At 54.5% G+C, this 24,198-nt stretch overlaps 1 protein-coding gene across 4 annotated transcripts in view; it reads left to right on the top strand.

Annotated features, from left to right (window-relative positions):
* The first annotated feature begins 9,893 nt into the window (after positions 1 to 9,893).
* HPSE2 (heparanase 2 (inactive)) overlaps positions 9,894 to 24,198 on the top strand; it is a 327,209-nt gene continuing 312,904 nt past the window's right edge. For 2 of the 4 annotated variants that reach the window (XM_075073010.1, XM_075073008.1), the window contains exons 1-2: positions 9,894 to 10,261; positions 11,841 to 11,998. In XM_075073010.1, the coding sequence (XP_074929111.1) occupies positions 10,002 to 10,261; positions 11,841 to 11,998 (418 nt within the window). In that variant the 5' untranslated portion in view covers positions 9,894 to 10,001. The remainder of the gene's footprint in view (positions 10,262 to 11,840; positions 11,999 to 24,198) is intronic. The other 2 variants (XM_075073009.1, XM_075073007.1) reach the window with 1 other exon arrangement.

The following is a 24,198-nucleotide window of genomic DNA, read 5'->3' as shown; positions in this document are numbered from 1 at the left end:
TGGCTGTTCTGTTCATTAGCTCTGAAGCACTTGGCACTGGCCACTGTTGGAAGAGTGGATACTGGGGTAGATGGACCATTGGTCTGAACCCAGTGTGGCCATTCTTATGTTCATTCAGCCTGCTGAACACTCCTGGCACCAACTTCGTCTTCCCAAGTTTTTTAAAATTTAAAAGAAGAGGCTTTTATAATAAACCCCTAATTTTTAAAAATTGAAATTGTTTATTTTTAGATGGAATTTGGTATTTCTGCAGCCCCAGTCTCCGCTTTGTGGTTGCAGAGGGAGGTAGGATTGCTGCCTGAGGACATCACCTGCAAAATAGGCCAGCAGCTGCGCAGACGGTCTCCCAGCTGTTAGTCTGTGACAGGTAAGTGAATATGCCCTGTTACTTTCTCCCCCAGTGCTGCAAGCTAGTCTCACAGCTGAGACGCAGGCTGCTGTTTTCTTGTGTACGCTGCTGCTGGTGGCCTCAGCAGGTGACCACACTGTGTTCTATAACCGCACTGCAGCCCTGGCCTGCAGTCAGCAAGTGGAGACCAGTTCGGAGAAAATTCCATTTCAGAAAAATCCACCTTTCTAAACATGAGCTAGATTGGAGGGCAGGAAAGTGGGACTACAGAATAGTAAAGGAGGTCAGAGGGAGAAATGTTATTTTCTCTCTGCCCTTTACTATATATTGTCCTGGTATTTCATTTTAAAATATGATTGACTTTGGTGGGGGGAGACAATATGCAGATAGCTGTCTGCCACCCCACCACTTATTTAGACACTGGATACCACCTACAGTTTGTTGATGTCTTTTTGGTAATGAAGGGTAAAAATTTCAAAAGCACCTCTGTGACTTGGACTCCTAAATCCTATTTTCAAAAGTAACTTAGATAGGAGCCAAGTCACTTTTGAAAATGAGACTTAGGTTTCTAAATTGCTTAAGAGCTTTAGAAAAATTTAGCAGAGGTGCCCAGAACTGAACATAGTATTCCAGGTATAGTCACACTAGCCAGATAGAGAGGGACCTATCTCCTGCCTGCCCCATCAACCTATGTCTCCGAGCCACCAAACATTACATTGGCTTGTGCTGGGTTTCTTATTTCTGTTATTTGAGCTGCTGTACTGCGCCCCTCACTGAGGTGTCCAAGCACCTTCTAGAGTCCTTGGTGCCCACTTTCAGCTTTTACAGATCTTAGGTTCCTTTCTCCCTTGGAATGTTTTGAGTTATTTTTCCTCACATGTATTAGCTGAATTGTTCCATGGCTAATCCCATTTTTTAAATTTCCTGCTCATATTTAATACAGTGACAGGTAATTTCCATCTCTAATTGTTATAAGTACATGTTGCACAATGCTGTGACCTCACCTATTGTAGAAACCAGGCCCTTGTCTTTCAACTGGTGCAGCTGTGGATGCTGCACCCTCCAGCAGCTAGCTCCAGGATTCAGACCAAAGGAAAGAGGGGTCCCCTGCTCTAGAATACTAGAGTAATAGGTTCTTTGAGAAATGCCATGAAAAGTAATCTCCCTGCTACAGGGAAGTTTTGAGAGAGCAAAGGAGCCTCAAAAGATGAGGCAGTGAGAGGGAAAGCTGCCAGCTGGGGAATTGGACCTGTCCTCCTTGTGCTAACTGCCCTGGTACAGATAAGTTATGGGCTCTTGTTTCCCAACCCATGATGGCAATGTTGAGGTGATGGTACTTAGAAAAGCTATTGTCTGGTCAAGAACATCTCCTTCAAGCTGCTTCCTTTGTTCCCTCTTGGCTTTGGTGAACTATTTGCTGCGTGATCAGGTTCTGCTCAGAGAGATTTCTTTCAGTACATACGGCTGCAATTAATTTTAACCTGGTTTCACTAAGGAACCCAGTGAAATGCTGGTCTGTGTGTGATGTGAGAGATCCTGTATCCTTTGGAGCCACGTCCCCCAGCCCTGTTTCCCCTGGTCTCCCCCGGCCTGGCTTGTATAGAACTGAGACAAGAAATAAGAAGAGACACATTTTGCAGTATTCTCTGTTTATCTTAAACTAGCCAAATGGCTTCATCAACATGTTTGAAACAGTATCTGAAGCAGAGCTGGGATACGAGAGCAGCTTTATCAAAGGGGAGGCTGCGCTGCTCTCCAGACTCCGGTGGGGCCGGAGCCCATGTGCCTCTAACAGTTATTTTATACCGTGCAGCATTCGCTTACATCATCTGCTTCGTGTAACCCTCATCGCCCCACAAACCAAAGCTGTGCTGACTGTGCCTGAGCTGACACACCCCAGAGGCTGCAGGATCGGAGTCTGCCATTATCTGCCATTTGTTAACAGACCACAATTGTGGCACTGGGCAATGGGCCCACACGCTGCTCTTGGATTGCCCTGGGCTATTGGAGACAAAGGGACAGGAGCCTGCTGCTTACCTGACTTGCTGCTAGTATGTGACTAAGGACTGTGGGCGTGAGTGAGGCCAGCAGCTCACTGCAGAGGAGTCTCCTCCAGAAAGAATAAGAGCGAGAATATTACAGCAATGGAAAGAAAAGACTGTTAGGGCCTGATCCAAAACCAATGAAATGATTCCCATTGACTTCAGTGGGCTTTGGATCAGGCCCTTGTTTGGCATGAAATTTGCATTGGTGTCTCCGTGTTTCACCCTTGTCTGGACAGGTACAATTCATGGCCACTCTGGGGACATTTGCTTTTGGAGCAGTTTATTAAACATCTTCTGACAGTGGCTAGGGGCTCCGAGGGTGACTGTCATGGCCAGATCATTCACACTAGCTAATATTTAAAGTTTGATTTATAGGAATAATTTCCATGTATTGTTATGTTGAAAGCGCCTGAAGGAAAACCACCAGGGAGTTTGGGCCCAGAAGAGAAGTTCTGTGCATTTTTAAAACTTTGCAAACTGAATATGAATGGGAATATGTTTGTGCAGTTTTTAAATGTCAATGAACAGTGTGTATGTTTTGAATGAGGCTTCCCAGTGTAGAGTGTTTGTTCCAATTAACTCAGCATATGAACCAAAAGTGAAATTTACTAGAAACCAAAGTGAATTTGACTAATCTCTCCTGATTGAACATGGGGAGTGAACTGCAAAATGAAATTGGGGATGGAACACTCCTTCACTTGCAGCCTTCTCTGTAATACAGGTAAGGATCTGGTTTTAAATGTGGCAAATTTAACTCCAGTTTCTCTTAGGAGGAATAACAAATGCTGACCTAGGAGGGTCCTGTGTTCAGATGTGATTACCTTGAGCAGCCCCTGACTGAGGGAGTGCATTCTGCCAGGCGCTGAGGAGGCATCCAAAGTGACTTGATTTCCTATCCAGCCGGCCCCAAACACAACTCCTTCCATTTATCAGAAAGTAAACACAAAATGCTGCCTAAACAAACCTGAAGACTAAATGGAAACTATATTGGTGGGCCCAGGGGACAGCAGCCTGGGCTGAACACATGGTTCCCAAATCACCCCTGCCAGAACTAACAGTCCCCCTGCTCCTGATGCCAGGCAGTCATGCAGGGAGCGTGAGGCCCTGCTGTCTGGGGAACTGCTTGTAAAAAAGACCCAGGTGAAAAGCACAGAGAGGCACCTAGGCTCTGATCCTGCTGGCCCCAGTGGGGCTTGCAGTGGGAGCAGGGGTCTTCAGGGGCAGTTGCAAGACCTGATCCTATGAGCCTAATAGGCTCTTGCTAAAGCAAAATTTAAAAAATTCCCTCTGGTCCCGCTGGAGCTTTCTGCCTTTGATTCCCTCGCCTCTCCCTAGCCCCCTCACTTCCTTGCACAGCACCTCATTAAACTAACAATAGCTGCTTGTTTGGGATTTTAAAAAAGAATCTCCTGTGCAAAAGGGCCCTAGTCTCATGCTGATCTGGATGAAATCCCAGCCTTAGGGAGGGCAATAGACTGCTAGAAACACCTGCATGCACACCCAGCTCAGTTCAGCAGCCCTGGGAGGGGTAGATATTTAGTAAGAGTAAGACTGGGGATGGCTCAGCTCCTGGCCCCAGCTCACCTGTTTGCTCTGCAGTGCCCTGGGGAGAGAGGCCAGGTCAGCACAGCTGCTTCCTCGGGGGCTGCTCCTTGTTCTACCTGTGGCCTTTTGTGCCCAGTGGGTTTTGCTCAGGGCTCACCATCCCGGGAGGCCTGGCTCGGGAGATCTGTCTGTCCATCCATGTGCTTCCTGGGGAATGGTTCTGGGCAGGAGCTGCCAGGGGTGAGCTGGGCCAGGGCCCAGCACGGGTGTTTGGCCCCTCTGCCTGGGAACCCTCCCCAAGCTCAGCTCTGTGGGTCACACCCTGCCCCCGCTGAAGTCAGTGGGAGTCTCTCCCCCTGTCTAACGGTGCCTGCGCGTCCGGAGCGCTGCGGCGGGAAGGCGGCAGCAGCAGGCGCTTTGTGTGTGTGCTCAAAGCAGGTCGGCGGGGCAGGAGGCGGTTGTATTGCTACAGGCCCGGCTGGATTCTCCAGGCAGGCCGGGCCATCCCACCTCCGCGGGCTGAGCGGGACCCCTCCTGCGCTGGGGCGCGCCGGACAGGGGCTCCAGCCAGGCCCTCTAAGTCCCCTCTCACGGCAGGAACAATTCAGAGCTGGGGAGGCGACGCGCTCCCCGGGGCCTGTTTCCCGACACTCGCTCTCGCTCGCCTGCTGCACGGACCAGGAACGGTGCAAAGAGAGAAGCGGCCGAGGCGCTGGGAGCCCCCGGGGGAGTAAAGCCCCGCTCCGGCTCTCCCCGACCCCGACATGTCCCCCTGCGCCAGGGCCCGCGGTGCGAGGCAGCTGCAGCGTCTGGAGATGCGCTTAGGCCGCCTGGGCACGGGGAGCGGGTCGGGGCGCCAGGCAGGGTCCGGGGTGTGCGGATTGGGGCCCCCCGCGCCCCGCCTAGCGGAGCCAGGCCCCAGGCCAGGCCGGTCCTTGACCCCTTACGCCCCGCGGCTGCGCTTGGTCCGGGTCCCCTGGGCTGTACAGCGTGAGCCGGTGCGCTCCGGGGCATGGAGTCCGCGGCATTTCGCCCTGATCCCAACCCGGAGCTGGAGCCAGGGAGGGCGAGGGGCGGCCTGTGCAGAGCCCCAGCGCTCCCACCGAGGCAGTGGCAGGGGCTTGTCGGGTGGTTCCGATTAAACAGAAGCCGGGCTCCGGCTGGAGGCCCCTGGGGCCTGGGAGCCTTGGCTCAGAGAGAGGCGAGCCCCGCGGCCGCGCTGTCAGGGCAGCCAGAGCCACAGTCCGGGCTCCCCGCGGGATCCAGGGGAGACACCCCTTACAAGTATCAGAGGGGTAGCCGTGTTAGTCTGGATCTGTAAAAGCAACAAAGAGTCCTGTGGGACCTTATAGACTAACAGCATAGACTTGGAGCATGAGCTCTTGGTGAATACCCACTTCGGGGATGCATGTCGCCTTGCACCCCTTGCAAGGCGGTTCTTGCCCCAGCGCCCAGGCAGTGTGGGGGCTGGTCATTGTGGGGGGTGGGGCTACGGGCCCTGGGCCCTGAGCTGGTCCACCAGGAGCCCGGGTGGTGATTTCCTGGGCCGGAGATGGGCTCTGGGGTCCAGATCCTGCCCCCACCGACGCCTCAGTGGGAGAAGGATCAGTTCCCCCTGTTAGCGCTCAGGCTGCAGCCTTTATTTCTGCACCCCAGCTCCCCGACTGCGGCGCCTGGGTCACCCAGCTCCAGGGCTGCGGGCAGGCTGCTCCTCTCACCTGCGGCGCGATGGGCCGTGTGACCCGGTCGCTGGTGTCGGGTCCGGCGCGCCACAGGCCGGCCCGTTCTCCTCAGGCGGCGGGCGTCTCCTGCGCCTGCAGCCCGGGCCGTGGCCCGCGGAGAACGTGTTCGGTGCGGCAAGGGTGAAATCCTGGCCCCGCTGAGGTTAACGCGTGGTTACCCCACGGGGGCTCGTGTGGACTGTGCCAGATCCCTCCCCAGGAAGGATGGGGTACCCCGGGACAGGCTCACGTTGCCCATTCCTGCTCTAGGGGAGATTCTCTGGGATTTATTTCCCTGCCAGTGCCGTGGAGGGGTCTGAGCTTACTGGGCGCCGCTTCCCACCAGGCTGTTCTCACGGCTGTCTCCCGCTCCCTTCCTTGGGCTGGCACCAACAGCGAGGCAGGCTGCCTACACCCCGTGGAAAGCGAAGGCCAGTGGCGGAGGAGGTTACACTGCTCTTGCTAGGATCGCCCTGGAGGAACAGCCCCGGGGGAGCCCAGTAGGTCGGTGCAGTGACCTGCAGGCCATAAGCGAAAGCCCGGGGTGAAGCACCCTGGGCTGGGAGAGCCTGGCTTAGCCTGGGGTTTGGTGCCTGAACCGCGGGCGCTAAGCAGGTGCCCTGCGGGTCTCTCCTGCTCCCTACTTGGGGGCAGAGGGAGATGGCCCCCTGCATACAGCGTCCCCCGTACCAGGTGCCCTGTCCCTTGCAGGATGGCACAGAAACAGGGTGGCAGCTGCTTCCTGTGCAGTGACTGGCCCGACTCCCTGCAGCTCCCGGCCTGGCCAGTGCCAGGGTGGCCCATGCGGAGCAGTGGCCGGCAGGTGGCGCTGGAGACCCTGCTCGGCACTGGCGCTGCAGGCTCGGACCAGCCCAGAAGAGCCTGAGCCGGGAATCACGGCCAGGCGCTGACCCGCGGCGGCCCCGGGTGAGAGCCGGGGTCTGTGCCTGGGGGCCGGGCAGGCAGGGCAGCGCGGAGCCCGCAGGGCCGCCTCGGGTCTCCGGGCAGTGCAGGGTCGGAGGCCTTGTCTGTGCTGCGGGGGGGCTGGGTGGCCGGTGCCGGGCTGGCCCGTGCAAGGGACGGGCAAGGCTCTGCGGAGGTGCAGTGACCGGCACCTGGCAGCCCGTGCTTAGGGCCAGGACCTTTTTCACAGCCCCGCGGGTTAGGCCTGGAGCCACCGTCCTGGCGCAAAGCCCAGCCGCGGGCGTTAGTTTAGGGAGGGGAGCTCGTCCCCAGCCGGCAGGGAAGGCCCCTCCTGGGGCCTGTCGGGCCAACCTCGGGCTCTCCCCCTTGGCCCTCGTGCTGCCGGAGCTTCCCCCTCCGACGCTGGGGCTGCAGAAGGACAGCTAGGCGCTGCTCTGGCGCAGCAGGGGCTGGAGGGTCCCGGTGCTCGCCAGCTCTTTGTGCTACGCGCAGGGCCCCAGCTGGGGCGGGTGGGAGGGGGCGGCGGCCGCCGGTCTGTGTGAGCCTGAGAACCCGGGCATCCCGGCAGCCCCCAGCCTGGGCGCCTCTCCGCGGCAGCAGGGGCAGACTCGGCAGCGGGCCAGAGGGGGATGAATCGGCCGCCTGTGGGGTCTACTGCAGCGGGCAGAGGGGTTGACGTACCAGGCGACCCGTGCGGGCGGCAGGAGCAGGTATCGCACAGGCAGGGCGGGGCAGGCCAGCCTGTGTCCGGCACAGGGCGATGCAGTGTCGGGTCCCCGGCCGTAGGGTTAGAAGTGCCCGTCTGCAGGGCGCCGGGTGCTGCCGCAAGACGGAGCAAGTGCCCATCCCCCTGCAGTTGGCAACTCTCTCCCACCGGTACAAGGAGGCAGCTGGCGACCAACAAGATCGGGCTTGTTCAAAACGAATGAATCCCAGTTTAAAGAGTGGCCGTAAGGCCTCCAGGTACCGCTATGGCCAGGCGCAGGGGGCGGCGCAGAAAGTGAAAATAGGGAACCAATTCCCAGTTTGTAGGTGCCCTCCTCCCTCCCCACAAACACAAACCCACCCACAACATTAGCTCACACAACAAGGCAAACAGAACCCTGCCCCTACCCAAGCTGCTGTCTGGACAATCCTGGAGGAGACAAGGCAGGGGTAGGTTTTACCTTGCAGTAGCTAGTACAAGTGTGCCTGGGTAGGTGACTGCCACCAACTCCACTGGGGTTTAAAACTACCAGTCCACCTCTCACCGGGACTAGGGAAAATAACACCGGCCCCGTGTAAACGCACCTTTCTGGGAGTGGAGACTAGCCTGCATGTACCCCACTAGGGACTTGCCTATAGCTGCTCACTCGGTTTACAGGGAAGGCGCTCAGGCCCTCTCCAGCCGATAGAGGTAATTCTATTATTCTCCGCTCCAGTTAGCTGACACAGTAACACACAGTAAATCCCCCTGAGGACACTGTGTAGTTTTCTCACGTTTCAGTAGGTTGTTGAGCTGAAGGCTGGAGGGAGCCACAGGTAACACAGATTGGATTGCGTCTACACTCTGTATTCACTTCTGTGTTTCTAGGATTTATTCAGCCTCTCTGCCGTGGGTGTGAGTTGGTCTCAATCCATGGATAGTTAGATCTGCCACTCCACACCTGAGAAACCCACCAGCCACTGATGACAGGAAGGCTCCAGGGAGACAGCTGGGCCCTACTTTTTAAATGTATAGATAGTGGACACAGTGAGTGGCTCTGTCTATACACCTTGTGTCTCTGTAAGTGTCTCCCCTCCTTCTCCTCGACTCTTTAGACTGTGGACAGGGCAAGGACTCTTCTTACTGGATGTCTCTGTTGTGCTTAGCACAACCAGGGAGGATTTTTCTTCACTGAAGAGAGTGAACATTTCTCAGGAGCAGGGATTGCAGGACTGGGGCACATTTCCAAAACAGGAGGCTGCCAGAAGCAAATCAAGAGGGCCCCTTCAGAGTATGGAGATGATGGGCCAGGCACCCTCCCCGGCAGTGGAGACTTGCGGGTGTTTCAGCCCCGCCCATCTGGCCTTTCTTTGCTAAATTTGCCATGCGGCAACTTCTTCATAGCTTGGATCTTTCCAGCAGAGCTGGCCCTGGGCGGGCACCAGTTCCAAGCATGGGCTTGGGGCAGCACTTTTCAAGGGGTGGCACTCCTCTTTTTTCTTTGTTTGCTTTGGCAGCGGCAATTTATTTTTTATTTTATTTTATTTTTTTGCTTGGGGCAGCAAAAACCCTGGAGCCGGCCCTGCTTTCCACCCTCGCTGCCACTGGGCAAGTCTTCCTAAAAGCGATCTCCTGGCGGAACCATGGAGTATTGGGCTTCATTCAGGAAGCAGTGGCTGAAATTCTTGGGCTTGTGTTTTGCAGGAGGATGATCTCAGTGGTTAGAATCTATGAATCTGAGAATCCCAGCGAGTTAATGACGCCAAATGAATAAGGAGATTAATTCAGGCTTGTTTCCAGCTCGGCGAGCCCTGGAGACCCCCGGCGGTTTAGTCACAGTTGAAATTATTAATTTTCGGTGTATGTTTGACCCCCTTATTCTACTCAATATTTATTCGTTGCCTTGGGTTGATTTGTTGTGATCGATCGGATAGTATTGATTTCTGTTCCTTGGCTGCATAGTTGTGCCTGCACTTCTCGCATGGACACTGATGTGCCCGCACAGATACGCTTGGTGTGTGGGCTGCTGTCATACAGATAAAATACCAGGGCACAAGACTTTTGACATGCACTTTCCACAGATGCTTGTGCCAGTAACGCTCTGTGACCCAGACTGAATGCGCACGGCAGTAAGGATGGCGGAAGCACATTCATGTCAAAGTTGGGAGGGAATATTGGCGGAAAAGCGAACGCAGCACTCACCCTCTCCGGAGAGGCTTCCTTTCGCCTTGGCGGTGCAGAGCGGGGCGAAGTTCCCGGCCCAGAGATCCCGCAAGAGCATTCAGAACGTGCGTGCGAGTCTTGGAGCAAGAATGCAGCCTGCGTGGCGTGGAGGGGTCACTGGCCCTGGGTCTCCCGCAGCGAACGTTACCCCAAGTTCTTGTCCATCAAATACAAATGAAACAAAAACATCTCGAACTCGCCACGGTCACATTTGGCCTCGTGACTAGACTCCTGAGCGCCGAGCTGAGAGGGTTAAACCAGGAGACTTCCCTTACCTTGAACAAGTTAAAAATGTCTGCAGTCTGCATCTCTTAAAGGGGCGGTGCTGGTTAACAAGGAGTCTTGGCACCGGCTGCTGGAAAGGCTGGTCAGGGGCGTGAGTTCCCCTCCACCAGCACCAAAACATTGCAAAAAAAGGCAGCGAGCCCCACACTTTCGATACGGACAATTAGCCACCAGCGAGCGCCTGCCGAAAGAGGGGTGTAATTAGCGGGGTCCCGCAGCTCAGCATGCCCCATCCCAGCTCCTGCCCCCCGGGGCTCCTCGGCCTCCTGGCCCCTTGGCTGGCTCTCCTGGCGCACCTCTCCCTTTCCTCCCAAGTCGGGGACAGGCGAGCAGTCCCGGTGGAGAAACCCCCAGGTGTGAAGGGAAGGACGCTCATTCTTCTGGATGTGAACCCCAAGAGCCCTGTCAGGGTAACCAGTGAGAACTTCCTCTCCCTGCAGCTGGACCCCTCCATCATCCATGATGGCTGGCTCGATTTCCTAAGGTAAGGCGGGAGTTCCCCGCGCACCCCTCTCCTACCCGCTCCCCACTCGCCCAGCCCAGAGAAACCAGGCGAGTGGTCCCGAGCCCTGGGCCGGCTCTGCGCTGCGGCCGGCGCTCGTTGTGACGGAGGAGCACTGAGTGTTTCCCATTACCATGCACATGTTTGCAATGGAGAAGGCATTTCAGAAACTTATCAGTTAGGATTGAAAAAATGTCGGGCTTCCCTCCCCCCAGCAATTAGCCCCCGCGGAAAGCAGCAGGCGGTGCCGAGCCAGCACAGGGAGCCGAGAGGGGACGGCCCCCTAACCGTTCGTGGTCCCGCCGGGCGGGGAGCCGGGTCGGGGTTCGGGCTGCAGGGCTGCCTCGCTCGCCCGTCGCTGCTCAGCTAGTTGCGAGCAGGCAGCTCCTGGTACCGAGGGCAAAACCCTCCCTTGGATGTAACTAGCCGCGCTTCACACGGGCAAAGTGGAATTGCAGCGGCCCGGAGGAGGCAGCCCCGCCCGGGGAGCGCCCCCCCTTCCCGGGGGCAGTCGGGCCGGAGGTCTGCAGGGGAGCAGGGTGTCTCTGCGCGGGACCCGCTCCCATCGCGCCGATGCTCCGCTCACAGTTCCCGGTTCCGCGGAGGATCAGCAACGTGAACACACGGCGGGGCCGGCTCCGGGAAAGCAGGACTGGACGCTTGGCTCCGGCGCGCAGCCCCACCGGCGCGACCCCGGCCCGGGGCGTAGGCCACCCCGGTGTCTGCCACTGGGTTCCCTGGGAACAGTGGCTCGCCAGCCTTTTGCTCCGGGGGCGGGGTGGGGGGCCCGGGCAGCAGCCCAGGGACTGGCAGCGGCGAAGCGTTGAAACAAGGTTCGGTTGGAAACCGCCAAGCCGGGCCCAGGGGAGGGTCCGCGGCACGCACTCACCGACGGCTGGGGTGGGACCGCCTGTGCGCTGGCGAGGCTGCGGCGCCTCTAGAACGGGCAGCCACAACTGTGCAGGCTCGCTAGGGTCGGGCCCGCCGGGGTCCTGGGAGGGACCAGCTGGCCATTACCCGGGAAAGCGGGTGGGTGCCCTCATCTTTGCCGAGGCGGGCTCCGGTTGCCGGGCTCAGGCGGGAGAGATGTAGCGGCTCTCCCCACCGCTCCGCTCCTGGGCTGGACGCCGGCCCGAGCGGGCTCCGCAGGTGGGTTTGCGGCCGCACCGGGGCCGCTGGAAGATCTTTAAAAGCCCCAATGAACGCGAGCGTCTCACCCGGGTTGCAGTGTCCCGGCGGGAGTTCTCTCCTATCGGGGGGCCCCGGGCCTGCGCGGGCTTCTGGGGGAGACGAGCCAGGAATGCCTCGGGCCCGATCCTGCCCCCGGGTTACCCCCACTCCCGGGGTATCCCGGCACCGGGGCAGACCCAGGCTTCAGGGGGGCTGCGGCCAGCGCTGGGCAGGGACCGGCTCGGCCTTGCATCCTGCGGAAGAGGAAACGGGGCTGGTGGGACCCTCCAAGATCCGGGCCCCCTGGGGCCGGGCTGATCCCCAGGAGGTGTTTGGGTCCGGGGCGCCCCGGGCCAGCTACCCCCTCAGCGCCTCGCTCTCTCCTTCCCAGCTCCAGGCGCCTGGTGACCCTGGCCCGGGGCCTGGCTCCCGCCTTCCTGCGCTTCGCGGGGAAGAGAACCGATTTCCTGCAGTTCCAGAACCTGAAGAACCCGGCCAAGAGCCGCGGCGGCCCCGGCCCGGACTACTACCTCAAGAACTACGAGGACGGTGAGCGGGGAAGGGCGCGGCAGGTCCCTGCCGACACCTGGGTAGTGCGCGCCAGAGGCACCGGCTGCGAGACGCACTGCGGGGTGTGCGCGGGCCCCTGGCTGCTGGGAGGCAGGAAGCGGGGTGTCTGCGTGGGGCACAGCGGGCAGAGCAGGTCCGGGTGGCTGGCAGGCGGCTCTGCGGGGGGCGAGTCGCTGCAGGTCTCAGGCCCTGGGCCATAGGGCGGCCGGCTGCCCCTGGGGCGCCCCTGGGACGGGGAGAGGTGTCAAAGCCTGGCTTCTGCTGAACGGGTGAGCGGCGTGTGCCCGACTCCCGGGCGAGTTCGAGAGGGACCCGCGTGGGGTGTCACGGGCCGAAGGCTGGGCCGGGCTGGAGAACGGACCTTTGCTGGTCGCTGCTTTGACCCTCCTTACTTCTGTTGTGTTGGGGTCGGAGAGAGGCCGGGGGTGTGTGCGGTTCTGGGGGTGTGTGGTTGTGGTGGTGCGGGGAGACCAGGATTGTGTGGTTCTCGGGGTGTGTGTATGTGGTGCGGGGAGTCAAGGGGTGTATGGTTCTCGGGGTGTGTGGTTGTGGTGGTGCGGGGAGGCCAGGGATGTGTAGTTGTGTTGCGAGGAGATCAGGGGTCTGTGGTTCTCGGGGTGTGTGGTTGTGGTGGTGCCGGGAGGCCAGGGTTCTGTGGTTCTCGGGTGTGTGGTTGTGGTGCAGGGAGCAGGAGTGTGTGGTTCTCGGGGTGTGTAGTTGTGGGAGTGGGGCAGGGGCGTGTGGTTCTCGGGGTGTGTGATTGTGGTGGTGCGGGGAGGCCAGGGGTGTATGGTTCTCTGAGTGTGTAATTGTGGTGGGAGGGGAGCAGGAGTGTGTGGTTCTAGGAGTGTGTAGTTGTGGTACGGGGAGGCCAGGGGTGTGTGGTTCTCGGGGTGTGTAGTTGTGGTGGTGCGGGGGACAGGGGTGTGAGGTTCTGGGCTATGTGTAGGGGGATGACGGGCTCCGACGATACTTTCTGGATCCCAGGTAAAACCCGCTTTCTGGTAGGAGCCTGTTTAACCCCCCCTCCCCCCCAGTAACGCCCGCACACACTCGCCCTTGGCCGGGCCTGTTCGGCCGCGCTCCCCTTGGCGTGTGAAAGCAGCGCGCTGCCCCTGCTGCCCTCCGGGCCGGGTGGGTCACTCCGCCCCGGCAGCCCGTATGCTCCTCTGGGGCCCCGAGCCCGGAGGTTCAATGCCGAGGCGCCCATCGGGGTGGTGTCGGGGCGCAGGTGCCCGCGCTGCCGAAGCTGCTGGCGCTGGGATGTGCGCTGAGTAGGGCTCGGGCCGCTAGCAGGCTCCAGGCCCCGGGCACTGCAGGGCAGGAGCGTCCGGCTGTGCCCGCCTCCCTGGCAGGGCTCCCGCCGCGCCCGCGGGAGTTCATCCGGCGGCTGGGAAGGGTCCTGGGTTCCTGTCGCTTCGCTCTGTCCCCGCTTTCCCAGTGGAGCGGCCGGAGGATGCGGTTCCCTCCCGCCGCAGACCGGAGCCCAGAGAGGCAGATTAAGCCCTGAGCATCCTTCCCCGCGTCCCTCTGCAGCCCGGACACTGCCCTCGCCAGTCTCCGGCTCCCCGCACCCCGAGGGGGTTGTTCCCGGCACGGCGGGGCCGGTTCGGCGCCCCGCACCCCGGGGGGGCTGTTCTCGGCACTGGTGAGGGGGGAGAAGTTCGGTGCCCCGCACCCCGAGGGGGTTGTTCCCGGCACGGCGGGGCCGGTTCGGGCGCTGGTTCCGTCGGGCTCACACCTATCAGCGGTCTCTAGGCGCCGCGACTCTTTGGCGGTGCTCGCCCGGGCTGCGGGCCGCCGCCGCCCCCGGCCCCGCGGTGCCTTCCCAGCTGCCCTGGCCTTGCCGTGCCGGGTCGCTCTGCACGCAGCGGGGTGAATCTCACGTTCTGGGGCGCAGAGAGCTGCGGTCATGAGCAACGGGGCAAATCTCTTCGCCTTGTCCCGCCTGTGGTTCGCCAGCCGTGGAGCCAGTTGAAAAAAATCGTATTTTTTCTTTAACCAAAGAAAGCAGAAAAACAGAAAAATCCAGTTCGCTTTTCTGCGAAGTCTCCCGGCCTCCATTTTTCACCCGGCGCTGCCGTTTCCTTCCCACATTTCTAACATTTCTGGCCTCTTCGCATTATTTCTCTCCCCGCGCTGGCGTTCACACGCCTCCCAATTTCACATCCTCTGCCAGCGAAATGAGTGTGCTGTTTACTCCGCTTCCAGATAATTAATGAAAATGTTAAATGAGACCAGACTTAACCCTGCTCAGCACCTTCGGCAGCCCCATCCCTTGCTGTTCATCATTTCCTTTGGTTTAAGGCTGCGTTTTTCAGTCCGCCTGAGAGTTCCAACCGATTTGAATTGAATTCTGTTTCCCGAGATGTTTCTAAGCCGTTGCACCAGATTTCTCGCTGGTTTATCTCAGTTGTTTATGCCAGAGAAGGATTTAGCGCTGTGCTACAGTTAAGGCAGTAGTTAAGGTTTACTGCAATTGAGGTCTTAACATTTATTACATTGACTTCATTCCTTTTAGCTACTTTGTAATACAGCACAAAAAGCGTTGGCATTCCTCTGACATGGTTTCTCGTCTACAAAGGCAGGCTGCTTACTGACCTTGGGTCAGCTATTCTTCAGGTTTTTACATATTTCCGCACCCCACCCCCGCTCCATTGCCCATTGTGGAAGGAGTGTGAAGCTGGCACTGAGAGGTAATTGTAGAGTTACTTTTGCTTCCTTTTTTAAAAAGTCTATGTTTGCCTTTTTCTCTCTTCTCCCAACCCATTGGTTCCTCCCCAATTGTATGTGACTTTTCATACATAATCATCAGTGTTTTGGGATGTTAGCCAATTCCGCGTGGTGCCTGTATGTTGCATAGGTTCAGATCTTACCTGCTTTCGGGCCAGATCTTGCAGCCCTGCCTCATGTGAGAAACCCTATTAATGCCAATGAAGTCAGGCACTCTAGAAAGAGTGACAAGGTAAAGTTTTATTAATAATAGTTGTTTTTAAAGGGTTTTAAAATTTTTCAGTTGTCCACATTTATTTACTTTTCCTCATTAAAAACAGATAATAAAAAGCATTTCAGTACCTTAACATTTAAAATAAAAAAAAATACAAATTGTATCACTTTGCTTTTGTATTAGTGGTTCTGGCTTTTTCTTTAGAATTTTTTTTTTGCCCTTGAAATATTTGCATAAGCATTTTCCCTTCCCTTTGGATGGTATTAATTCAGGCAAAGAATCTTCAAGAAACTGTAGTGGCAAAGCTCTATCCTGCATTATTTAAATAAGCAAGTGGAATATTGGGACTACATATAGGGAAAAAAAGTAACAGTATTTTGTCTGTTTTTTAAAATGTACCTTTTCTACCTGTGACTTAAAAGAGCCATTAGCTGAAGATTTTCCATAAGTAATTATTTAGGAAGCCAATTAATTTAGAAGGACAGATCCCAGTGGCAGACCAGTAGAAAGAATCGTTTGCAGAGCGCTAGTCAAACAGTGAAGCACTGCATGGAAAAAGCAGACATATTTGCCAGTTTTGTTCCTCTCTCTCTCTATGCCTTATCTGATTTGCACTCAGATCAAGAGGCTTGTACTCTGCTCCGTACAGGCAGGTGGGTCATTCTGGGTATTTTTTTATCTCTGTGTTTCACTAGATAAAGCAATCCTGATCTTGTGCTACCCTAACAAATCTCAAGGGAAGAGTTTGTCTTAATCTCAGTCTGTGGAGAGGCAGATTGAAGAAAAAATGCTGGCCCAGCCAGCTGTAGTCAAACATCTATGGGAGAAACTAACTGTACAGCATAAACTGTGGATGGTTCATACAAAACATTTGTAGAAATAAATGTTGCTGCTTCAGCCCAAAGGTCAATATTTCAACAACTTGCTGCAGAGAACTTCCACTTATTAAATGTCTTCACTAGGGGTTTTCATGACGGAATGACTGAAGGCTTTTGTTTCTTCAGTTTTCCTCATGGCAATAAAGTTGAAATGTAGCAGACCTTCCAAATGAAGTTTCTCATAGAAGTTGTAACCACAGGTCTTAACTTTTCATCACTTAAATGTGGAACAGAACCATTGCAAATGTGGGTGAGGGAAGGAGGGGACACATGTGGTGTCTATCAGAGAGCAGTGTCAATCAGAAAGGTGTGCTAAGGGGGATTTCCTGCCTAGAAGCAAAACTTTCTGATTTGTTCCTAAGCTCTCTGTGTGGGAACATCATGAGCAGGAGCTAGTAACTATCACTGTATTCGAGAGGATCTTTTTGTGTGGAGGTTGCGCTGAGAGCTTCACTAGAAGAATCCAGTTCTTTGAAATGAAATCCTGCCGCCACTGCAAAGCTCTGCCCCACCTCACTGAGTCCTGGCAGCCATGTTATCGTTCCACAGCATTACTAGGCCACTCTTATCAATAAGGCAGGAACGATTTGCATTGCAGTAGCACCTAGAGGCTGCCCTCCGAATCAGGGCCCCATTGCGCTAGGCACTGAACAAACTCCTGAGCAGAGACGTCCTGTACACTGAGGAGCTTACAGTCTAAATAAGCAGCATAGACAAAGGGTATAAGTCTGGGAGGCAGCCTGTGATCAGAGCAAGCAGAGAGCATGCTGCCAAGTGTCATGTTAGTTTCCTCTGTTTTTCTAAGTTATCTGGGTTTGTCCATCTTCTCTGTATGTGCTTGTGTGTGTTTTAAAATCTGTTATTGGTCTGGGTGGGGTGAAGCGAAAAGGGTGGAGAGGATGATGAGTTAATGGGAACAAGATATTAGGAAAGAGGGACTTGTGATGCTACAGCTGTTAAGGCCATGTCAGCCTCTTTGCCTTAAGCCTCTTGTGACAGGGATGTCCAGAGAGACGAACCAGGACCTGCCCTTGGGACTCAGCTAGGCTGAGGCTGCCTGGCAGCCGGGCGCTCTTGGTATTGTGGTGAGTGCTGGCTCAGCTGCTGCACTTCCCTTTCTTTTGCAGAGGGGACACGTGGCCATGCCTGGAACATATCAAACAGCGTTTCAGTTAAATGCCTAGAAGATCATTTCAGAGCTTGGGGTTCTTGGATCCTGGCTGAATCCACGAGGAATGGGGGGAGTTCCTCCCACAGGGGGTGTGAGTGTATATGGGACAAGATGTTTATGAGGGTTTTTGCCCCTGGACATAGGGTTAAATTCATGTGACATGCTCCTAGAGGCAGGGACTGTCTTTCTGCACTGGGTTTTTCAGCGCCTAGCACCATGGTGCCCCCATCTTGCTTGGGGCTCTAGGCACTACCCTAACAGGAGGGATAAATAGTGATACCCCCACCACTGGCTGGGTCATTCTCCCCCAGGGCCACCTGATAGGGATCTAGGAATGTCTCTGTGTCTGTCCATCACACTCACAGGTATTCTCAGCATCTCACAGAGAACTAGATGGGATCCTGCCCCAAGCAGCCTGCAACGAAAGGGAGGAAATAACATTCCAGATGCAGGGGAGAGGCTCATTCAGCATGTCTGGGGCTTGTGGGTTCAGAGCTCTGTGTTTGGCTTTAATTAAGGGCAGACACACTCCTGTTTGTAGCCAGCACTGAGGAGAGCTCTTAGCAGTAGCTTGAAGGAGGTGAGGGTGGAGATTTCACAGGTAGGTTTTGGGTGATTGTTCCTGGTAGCCAGGGCAGCAAGGCAGGTGAAAAGGTAGCCAGGGAGGGGACTGGATTAACTCAGGGGCTTTCGGGGTTGCAGCCTAGGGCCATGTATGAATGGCTCTTCAATTGCCTTGGGGCTGGACCAGCTGCTCTGCCATACCACCTGGGAGGAGCAACCACTCAGAGCTGCTCAGGAAGCAGGGAGCTCTGGCTGTTCTCACAGGAAGGGAGGGGCTGGGGGGAGAAAGAGTTCTGCAGCCCCCCTCTCTGTAACACCCCACCTGGGAAGGAGGAGGGAGTGAAGAGTCCCGGGAGCTGCCCCCTTACCTGGCAGGTTCTGGGGGAGCCCTGCTGCAGTTGCCCCCCTTCCCCCAGCCTGGGAGGATGGGTGGTGAAGGAACCCAGTGGGAATGGAGGTCAGCTGGGATCTGGGCAGATGTGGGGGCTGCAGGGGCAGAACTGTTGGGGGCTGGGCAGATGCACTCCTTTTGCCCTCTGTTTACTATCATGCCATTTATTTAATTTAGACTTTTTCCATTTCCATTTAACCCCCTTGGGGCTAGACAGTGTTGATACATTTCCACTTACAGCGCTACACTGTTAATCAGGCACTTAATCCGATGTTTATGCAACATAAGGGGGATCAGTAATTGATGGGCTCTGATTGCTCCTTGCACAGTACTTTTCTGGAAACAAAAGACAGGGTGAGTGATTGTCAAAATTTCAGGCATTAAGAAAGAGAAATGAGATGTCTGTTCATATTTTTGAGTTTAATTTCTAATTTTAATTTCATACTTTTAAGACTTATTAATGATGTTCTGTTTTAATAGCATTTCAGTGTATTTGTATAATTATTCATTTGCAAGATTTCGTTGGAATATTGTCTATCAGCACACTTAACCTTTGATTTTAAGATTCAGAAATACAGTGCTGGCACACCACACTTGAGAGTTTGCCACTCCAGCTGCTGGAGAGAACAAGCAGCCTCAGAACCCCTTGGCTCTAGAAAGAGCCCTGTGGCCCATCAAGGTTTGGACATTGCCTTGTCTGGCCCACCAGAAAATGTAACTGATATCACTGCGAAAGATAATTAAAGCCGTGGCGCTGCTGCTTTTCTTACCACCAGTTATGTGCTGACATTAATAATAGTCTTGTTTGTTTTAACTGCTGTTCAGCTTTAGAGTTGGTGCATCGCATTTGAAAACCAAACTAATAACCAAGGTAATTTTAGGTTTCAGAGCAGCAGCCGAGTTAGTCTGTATCTGCAAAAAGAACAGGAGTCCTTGTGGCACCTTAGAGACTAACACATGTATTTGAGCATAAGCTTTCATCGGCTAGAACCCACTTCTTCAGGTGCGTGGAATGAAAAATACAGTAAGAAGATGTTTATGCATACAGAGAACATGAAAAGGTGGGAGTAGCCATACCAGCTGTAAGAGGCCAATCAATTGAGATGAGCTATCATCAGCAGGAGAGAGGAAAAAACTTTTGAAGTGATAATTGAGATGACCCATAGAAGGTGTGAGGATATTTTAACATGGGGAAATAGTCAATTAGTGTAATGACCCAACCATTCCCAGTCTCTGTTCAAACCTAAGTTAATTGTATCTAATTTGCATATTAACTCAAGTTCAGCAGTCTCTCTTTGGAGTCTGTTTCTGAAGGATTGTTTTGCAAAATTGCCACCTTCAAGTCTGTAAGTGAGTGGTTAGGTAATTTTAACAGCACAGTGTTTGACATCAGCGTGGGTGGTAGTAAACCCGTAAAGAGAAGGATCTGAATAGGCACTGAGGTCCCTCCAGAGCTATATTAGCCCTGGCCCTTATCAAACTTAAACTGGGCCCAGTCCTTGCTGGAGTAGTGTGGGGCTTAGGCAGAGTGTTCAGATCAGGTGCTGAAGGACTTGGTCCTTGTATGTTTCTTTTCTCTCTTGCCTGGAAAGTGGTCACCTGTGGGACTTGCTTCTAGACCCCACCCTCCCTCACTGTGTGGGTAGGGACAAACAGACTGAACAGAGTGGCCCTGCCACTGCAGCCGGTAAGGAGTGGATTGCTGAATGGAGTCCCTACAGGATTATGTATGGGAAGCTGTCTCAGATCCAGCTATATACCCAGCTTTGGAACAGACTCTTGGAGGAACTTCTTCGATGTTCTGGCCTGCCAGGGGTCTCACTCTTTCTTTGGGGAGGGCACGCAGCCTCGTCGCTTCCTGAGACTCAACCTCTGGGCCTTCAGCACTCCTGGCTCACACCGTGAGCTCCGTTCAGCAAGTTCCGCAGAGACTTGTATGTTCTTCAGCAGCTAATAATGCACCTCACCCAGCCATTACTGGGCCACTCAAGCAGCATCTTGAGAACGGTCAGGTTTATTGGTCAGCTGGAAGACAGCATAGGAAGTCCCTTTGGGAGCTGAAGGTTGCAGCATTATCTATTCTGGTTAGCCCAGAGTCCAGCCAAGCTGGAGCAAACTCTCTCTCTGGCTTCCTTCCTTAATCAGGTCCCAGGTAAGAGAGCTCCCAGGCTTCTTCCAGAGCTCACATTTATCCCCTCACACCTTCCAGTCTTTGTTTTTGAGCTAGAGTCTGCTCAACTTCCTACTGAAAGTGTCAATCCATGAATCACTTGCCTTGGAGCTTGCATTGTCTCCGGGGGACCCCTAGCTGATCTGAGCCAGTTCCTTCGTCACTGTTCAGGGAGGGTGATGCACAGACATGTGCCTCTTAGCCTATTCTACATTACCACACATTGCTCAGTGGTGTGACTATTATACACACACCCCGGCATAAGCACAAGTGTGCACAGCACTATGTCGGCGGGAGAGCTTCGCCAGCCAACATAGCTTCTGCTGCTTGCGGAGGTGGTTTTATTATGCCAGCAGGAGAGCTGTCACCTATCTTCACTGCTGCAGCGCTGTACGTGCAGATGTGGCTTTAGCCTGCCCTGAGAGCAAACTAATTTATTTTCCTCCTACTGGCTATCAATGCAAAATGTAGGGGGAAAGTGAGGCACAGAAGCATTGAAATGTTATGGAACATTCCCACTTTATCACAGAACCATCACTGCTCAGGATTCGGTCTTAGCAGCATTGCAGCTTAACAATACATTGTACACTCTGGCTTCTCCAGGCACCTGCATGTTCACTTTCCTTTCAGCGTGTCTCTCAGTGTTAGCACTGTGTGTCACGGACTCACAGATCGTGCCCACTTGTGGCCCTGTGCGGCCTGTGGAGGGTGCCCCTTTCAGTGTGACAGCCCTTCTCGGGGGTCCACTCTCTCTTGGGGTCAGGCCCCTCCACCTCCTGGAGCCGCACCTCTTTGAGCCTTAGCACGTCTCTTTCTCACCGCAGGCCCCCTCAGGGAGTCCACTTGCTCTGGACCCCCTGGTCCTCCACCCCCAAAGCGGTGGATGCCCCCCTGTTCTCCGCTTGGTCACAACTGTGCATCCCTGCATCGGTCTCTGCTGCTGCTGTTGTGACTCTAGATTGGAGTTTTCCTCTTAGGAATCCATGACCAGTCACTGCTTCCCTGTGGGATTCCTGGCTGCACCCTGAGAGTTTGCTTGGCTGCAGTGTCTCAGTCTGAGGAGCATTAGTTGTTTTTATATCAGAGAAAACTATTGCGCAGTTTCAGAGTTAATGGAGCAGGGACGGTCTGTTGGGGCTAATGTAACTGGAAAACAGCCCTTAAAATGTACCTAGAGCTCATTACATTTTACAGTGCTTGTTTATAAACCAGTGACGGAAAGGTGCCTGAGTGGTGAAGGAGGGGCTCTCGTTCCTTGGGGTGGATCCAGGCCAACTTGCTGCCATCCTGTCATTATTCAGTGTTTAGAAATTGGCTTTTGTGCCCCTGAAACACCCTGAATTGGCAGGCCTGGTGCCTGGAGGCCTCTCTCCACAGAACAGGGACACTCCATCCAGAGCCATTGGAACCTTTGCCATTGCCCCATCAGAGCAGTTCTGCCATGTGCTGGAAGGACTCACCCGGAGAAGTGAGAGGCAAGTTCAGACCTGATGTTCATCCTGTTCTCAACACCTCTGCTGAAAGCTGCCAAAGATAGTGATGAATTTTGTGACCTGTCTGTTTTTCTGGGAATTGAGGCCACCAGAGATTCCCAAATGGCTGTCAGCTGGGGATGACTCCTGAGGATTGACCTTGGGTTAGTTTCAAACTAGTAATTGGGCTGGTTAGAAAATATAGCCGAAAACAAAATTTCAACCGCAAAACAAACACATTTTTAGGAAGTTTTTGCTTCCCTTGTTTCCTGACTAGCTTCAACCAGGAACCTAAAGATGAAGAGATTTGTAGCTCATTACACCCCAGAGTAACCTTGTTTACCAGGTCTTACTAGCTAAAGACTGAGTACTGAACAGTGTGGTGTGAGTTGAAGATTTCAGTACAGTTCCTCTGGGGTATATCCCTACAGCACACAGTGTTCAGCCAGGAGCGCCAGTAGAGATCTGAACTTCCCCAACCTCATTTGAAATGGCTGCATTGGCTGTCAGTTTGTCTCTCAATCTGAACGCTATGCAAAGGGAAATACTGAGCCACAGGTGCTCACCTACCATGAAGATGGGCAGGGTATGAAAGTCTAAAGAGGGAGAGACTTAGTCAAATATTTGTGTGTGAAATTTGCCTATAAACCGAGGAGCTAATTGCACTGCCTTGTTCAGATATTAAGCAGCAAGCACTTTGCAGGCTTTCCCTTAAGGTACCTGTCTCTGAATCTTAACCAGAACCAACACCAGCTTTTTCAGCCTTGGACCTCTCCTGAGTAGAATGTGCTAATTGCAACAAGTTGTGTGGTGCCTGTGCACTGCAGAGTCCTGCTCTCAAGAGGCTGGGACAGAGCAGCAAATTCATTTGCACATGTGAGTTAATGAGTTCCCAGGTGCATCCCATAGCAGACCCATAACACAAAATGCAAACATGATGCTGTCATAGCCCCAACCTGTCCCCTTTGAAGTGCCAGCATTCCAGGAAATGATGCTCAACCACCCCCCAAAAGTTGCTGTGGGAGCACGCAGCCACAGAGAGATTTAAAGTGGACTTGAGTTCAGGTCCCAACTGAGAAGTGTGTTAAGTGAGGACAGCAGCTAAACCTGAAATGTTTGTACTGGGTAGTTTTGTTTTCAGGCTGTTGTGTTTTATAGCATGAATGAGGCCCGTAGATACTGAGCTGAAACTCTACAATAGCCAGTATCCTAAGGTTTTGGTTTTGTCTGTGTTGGGGGGTTAAAGTGACATTTTCTGTCCTTCTCACTTAAGGGTCAGATCTGGATACCCTCACTTCATAAGTAATGCAGTTCAGTGGGGTGACCCAAGTGATGCTCACCAGTGAGAGTGAGGGGGTCTGGCTCTGGATGACCTGAGCCCCTCCCAGCAGTAACCATCTCTCTCCTTTCTCCGCCTGGAGGAGCAACACCTTGATTAGTTGTTTTCCCTGCCTGCACAGTAGGACACCACACTCCTGGGGTTAAGTTGGGGGAAAATAACAATCCAGTTCTTGTGTATAGATGTTCCTGTGGCCCCAGGTGGGAAGTGGCTGACAGTTCCTGTCCTTTGGATGCTCAGCAGCCTATCAAAGTGCCCACCCCTTACCCTGGGTTTCTGAGTATTTGAACCATACGCACAACCCAACCCCAATGCAACTTGTACATTGAGCTGCTGTTGTAACTTCAGACAGCTTCTCTCTGTGGCAGCTGTGACAAGCAGAGCACCTCCTCCAACGTGCCCCTGTCCCCAAGTCTGGAAGGGTAACAAATCTGGGCTCTGGGTAGGGTTGCCATCTGAGCTGAGTAGGGCCTGTTCTGCCTTCTAGAGCTTTGGTACAGCCAAACCCTGCTTTTCAGTGGTGGGGAAGGTACCCTTCCCTACAAAATACCCTTGACATAGAGGAAGATGCCCTGAGCTGCAAGCTCTGATCCAGTGTTTCTCAAATGTGGCCACTGTGGTTGCATGCAGCCACCAGCAGCTTTTCTTGCTGCCACAGCCTCCTGGGCGGTGATTAAGCATGGGGGGGAGAAAAGCAGCAGCTTCTCCCTCAGGGCCTCCAGCAGGAGTTGTGGAGACACAAACACTGGAGGAGCAAGCAACCAGTGAGTTGCCCGAGTTCCCCGCCTTCCCCACAGTGGTGGGGCCAGGCTCCTGCCCTAGGGTGGCAGGTGGTGGGTGGCAGGCTCCAGCCACAGGGCTTCAGGGTCTGGCGTCTGTCTCTGGGCTCAGGGCTTTGAGCTCTATACCCTAGCTGCACAGCAATGGGCTCCAGCCTCTGTTCTTGTGACAGTGGGCTCTGCCCCCGCTGCCACCCCCAGCCCCCATCCATTCCTCCTATCATCCTGGCCCTGCTGCCTCCCTACCCACCTCACCGTTCAAGGCTTAATTGTATCCTGGCATGCCAGGGCTGAGTAAGTCTGCCGTGAAAAGTGATATGTGTATGTTTGTGTCACGGAGTCCCCGGGCGATGCTCTGGAACTGCTCCCCACAAAGCCAGTCAGGACTTTGGGGAGCCTCCTCTCCCTTGGAGCAGACTTGTTCAGGGCAAGAAGCTCACACGTCTTCACCTCCTGGGTCTCTCCTTG

This window comes from Chelonoidis abingdonii, chromosome 16 (assembly GCF_003597395.2).
Source record: "Chelonoidis abingdonii isolate Lonesome George chromosome 16, CheloAbing_2.0, whole genome shotgun sequence".
In the NCBI taxonomy this organism is placed as follows: Eukaryota; Metazoa; Chordata; order Testudines; family Testudinidae; genus Chelonoidis; species Chelonoidis abingdonii.
Note: the sequence above shows the minus strand (reverse complement) of the source record. Positions and strands in the feature narration are given on the sequence as shown.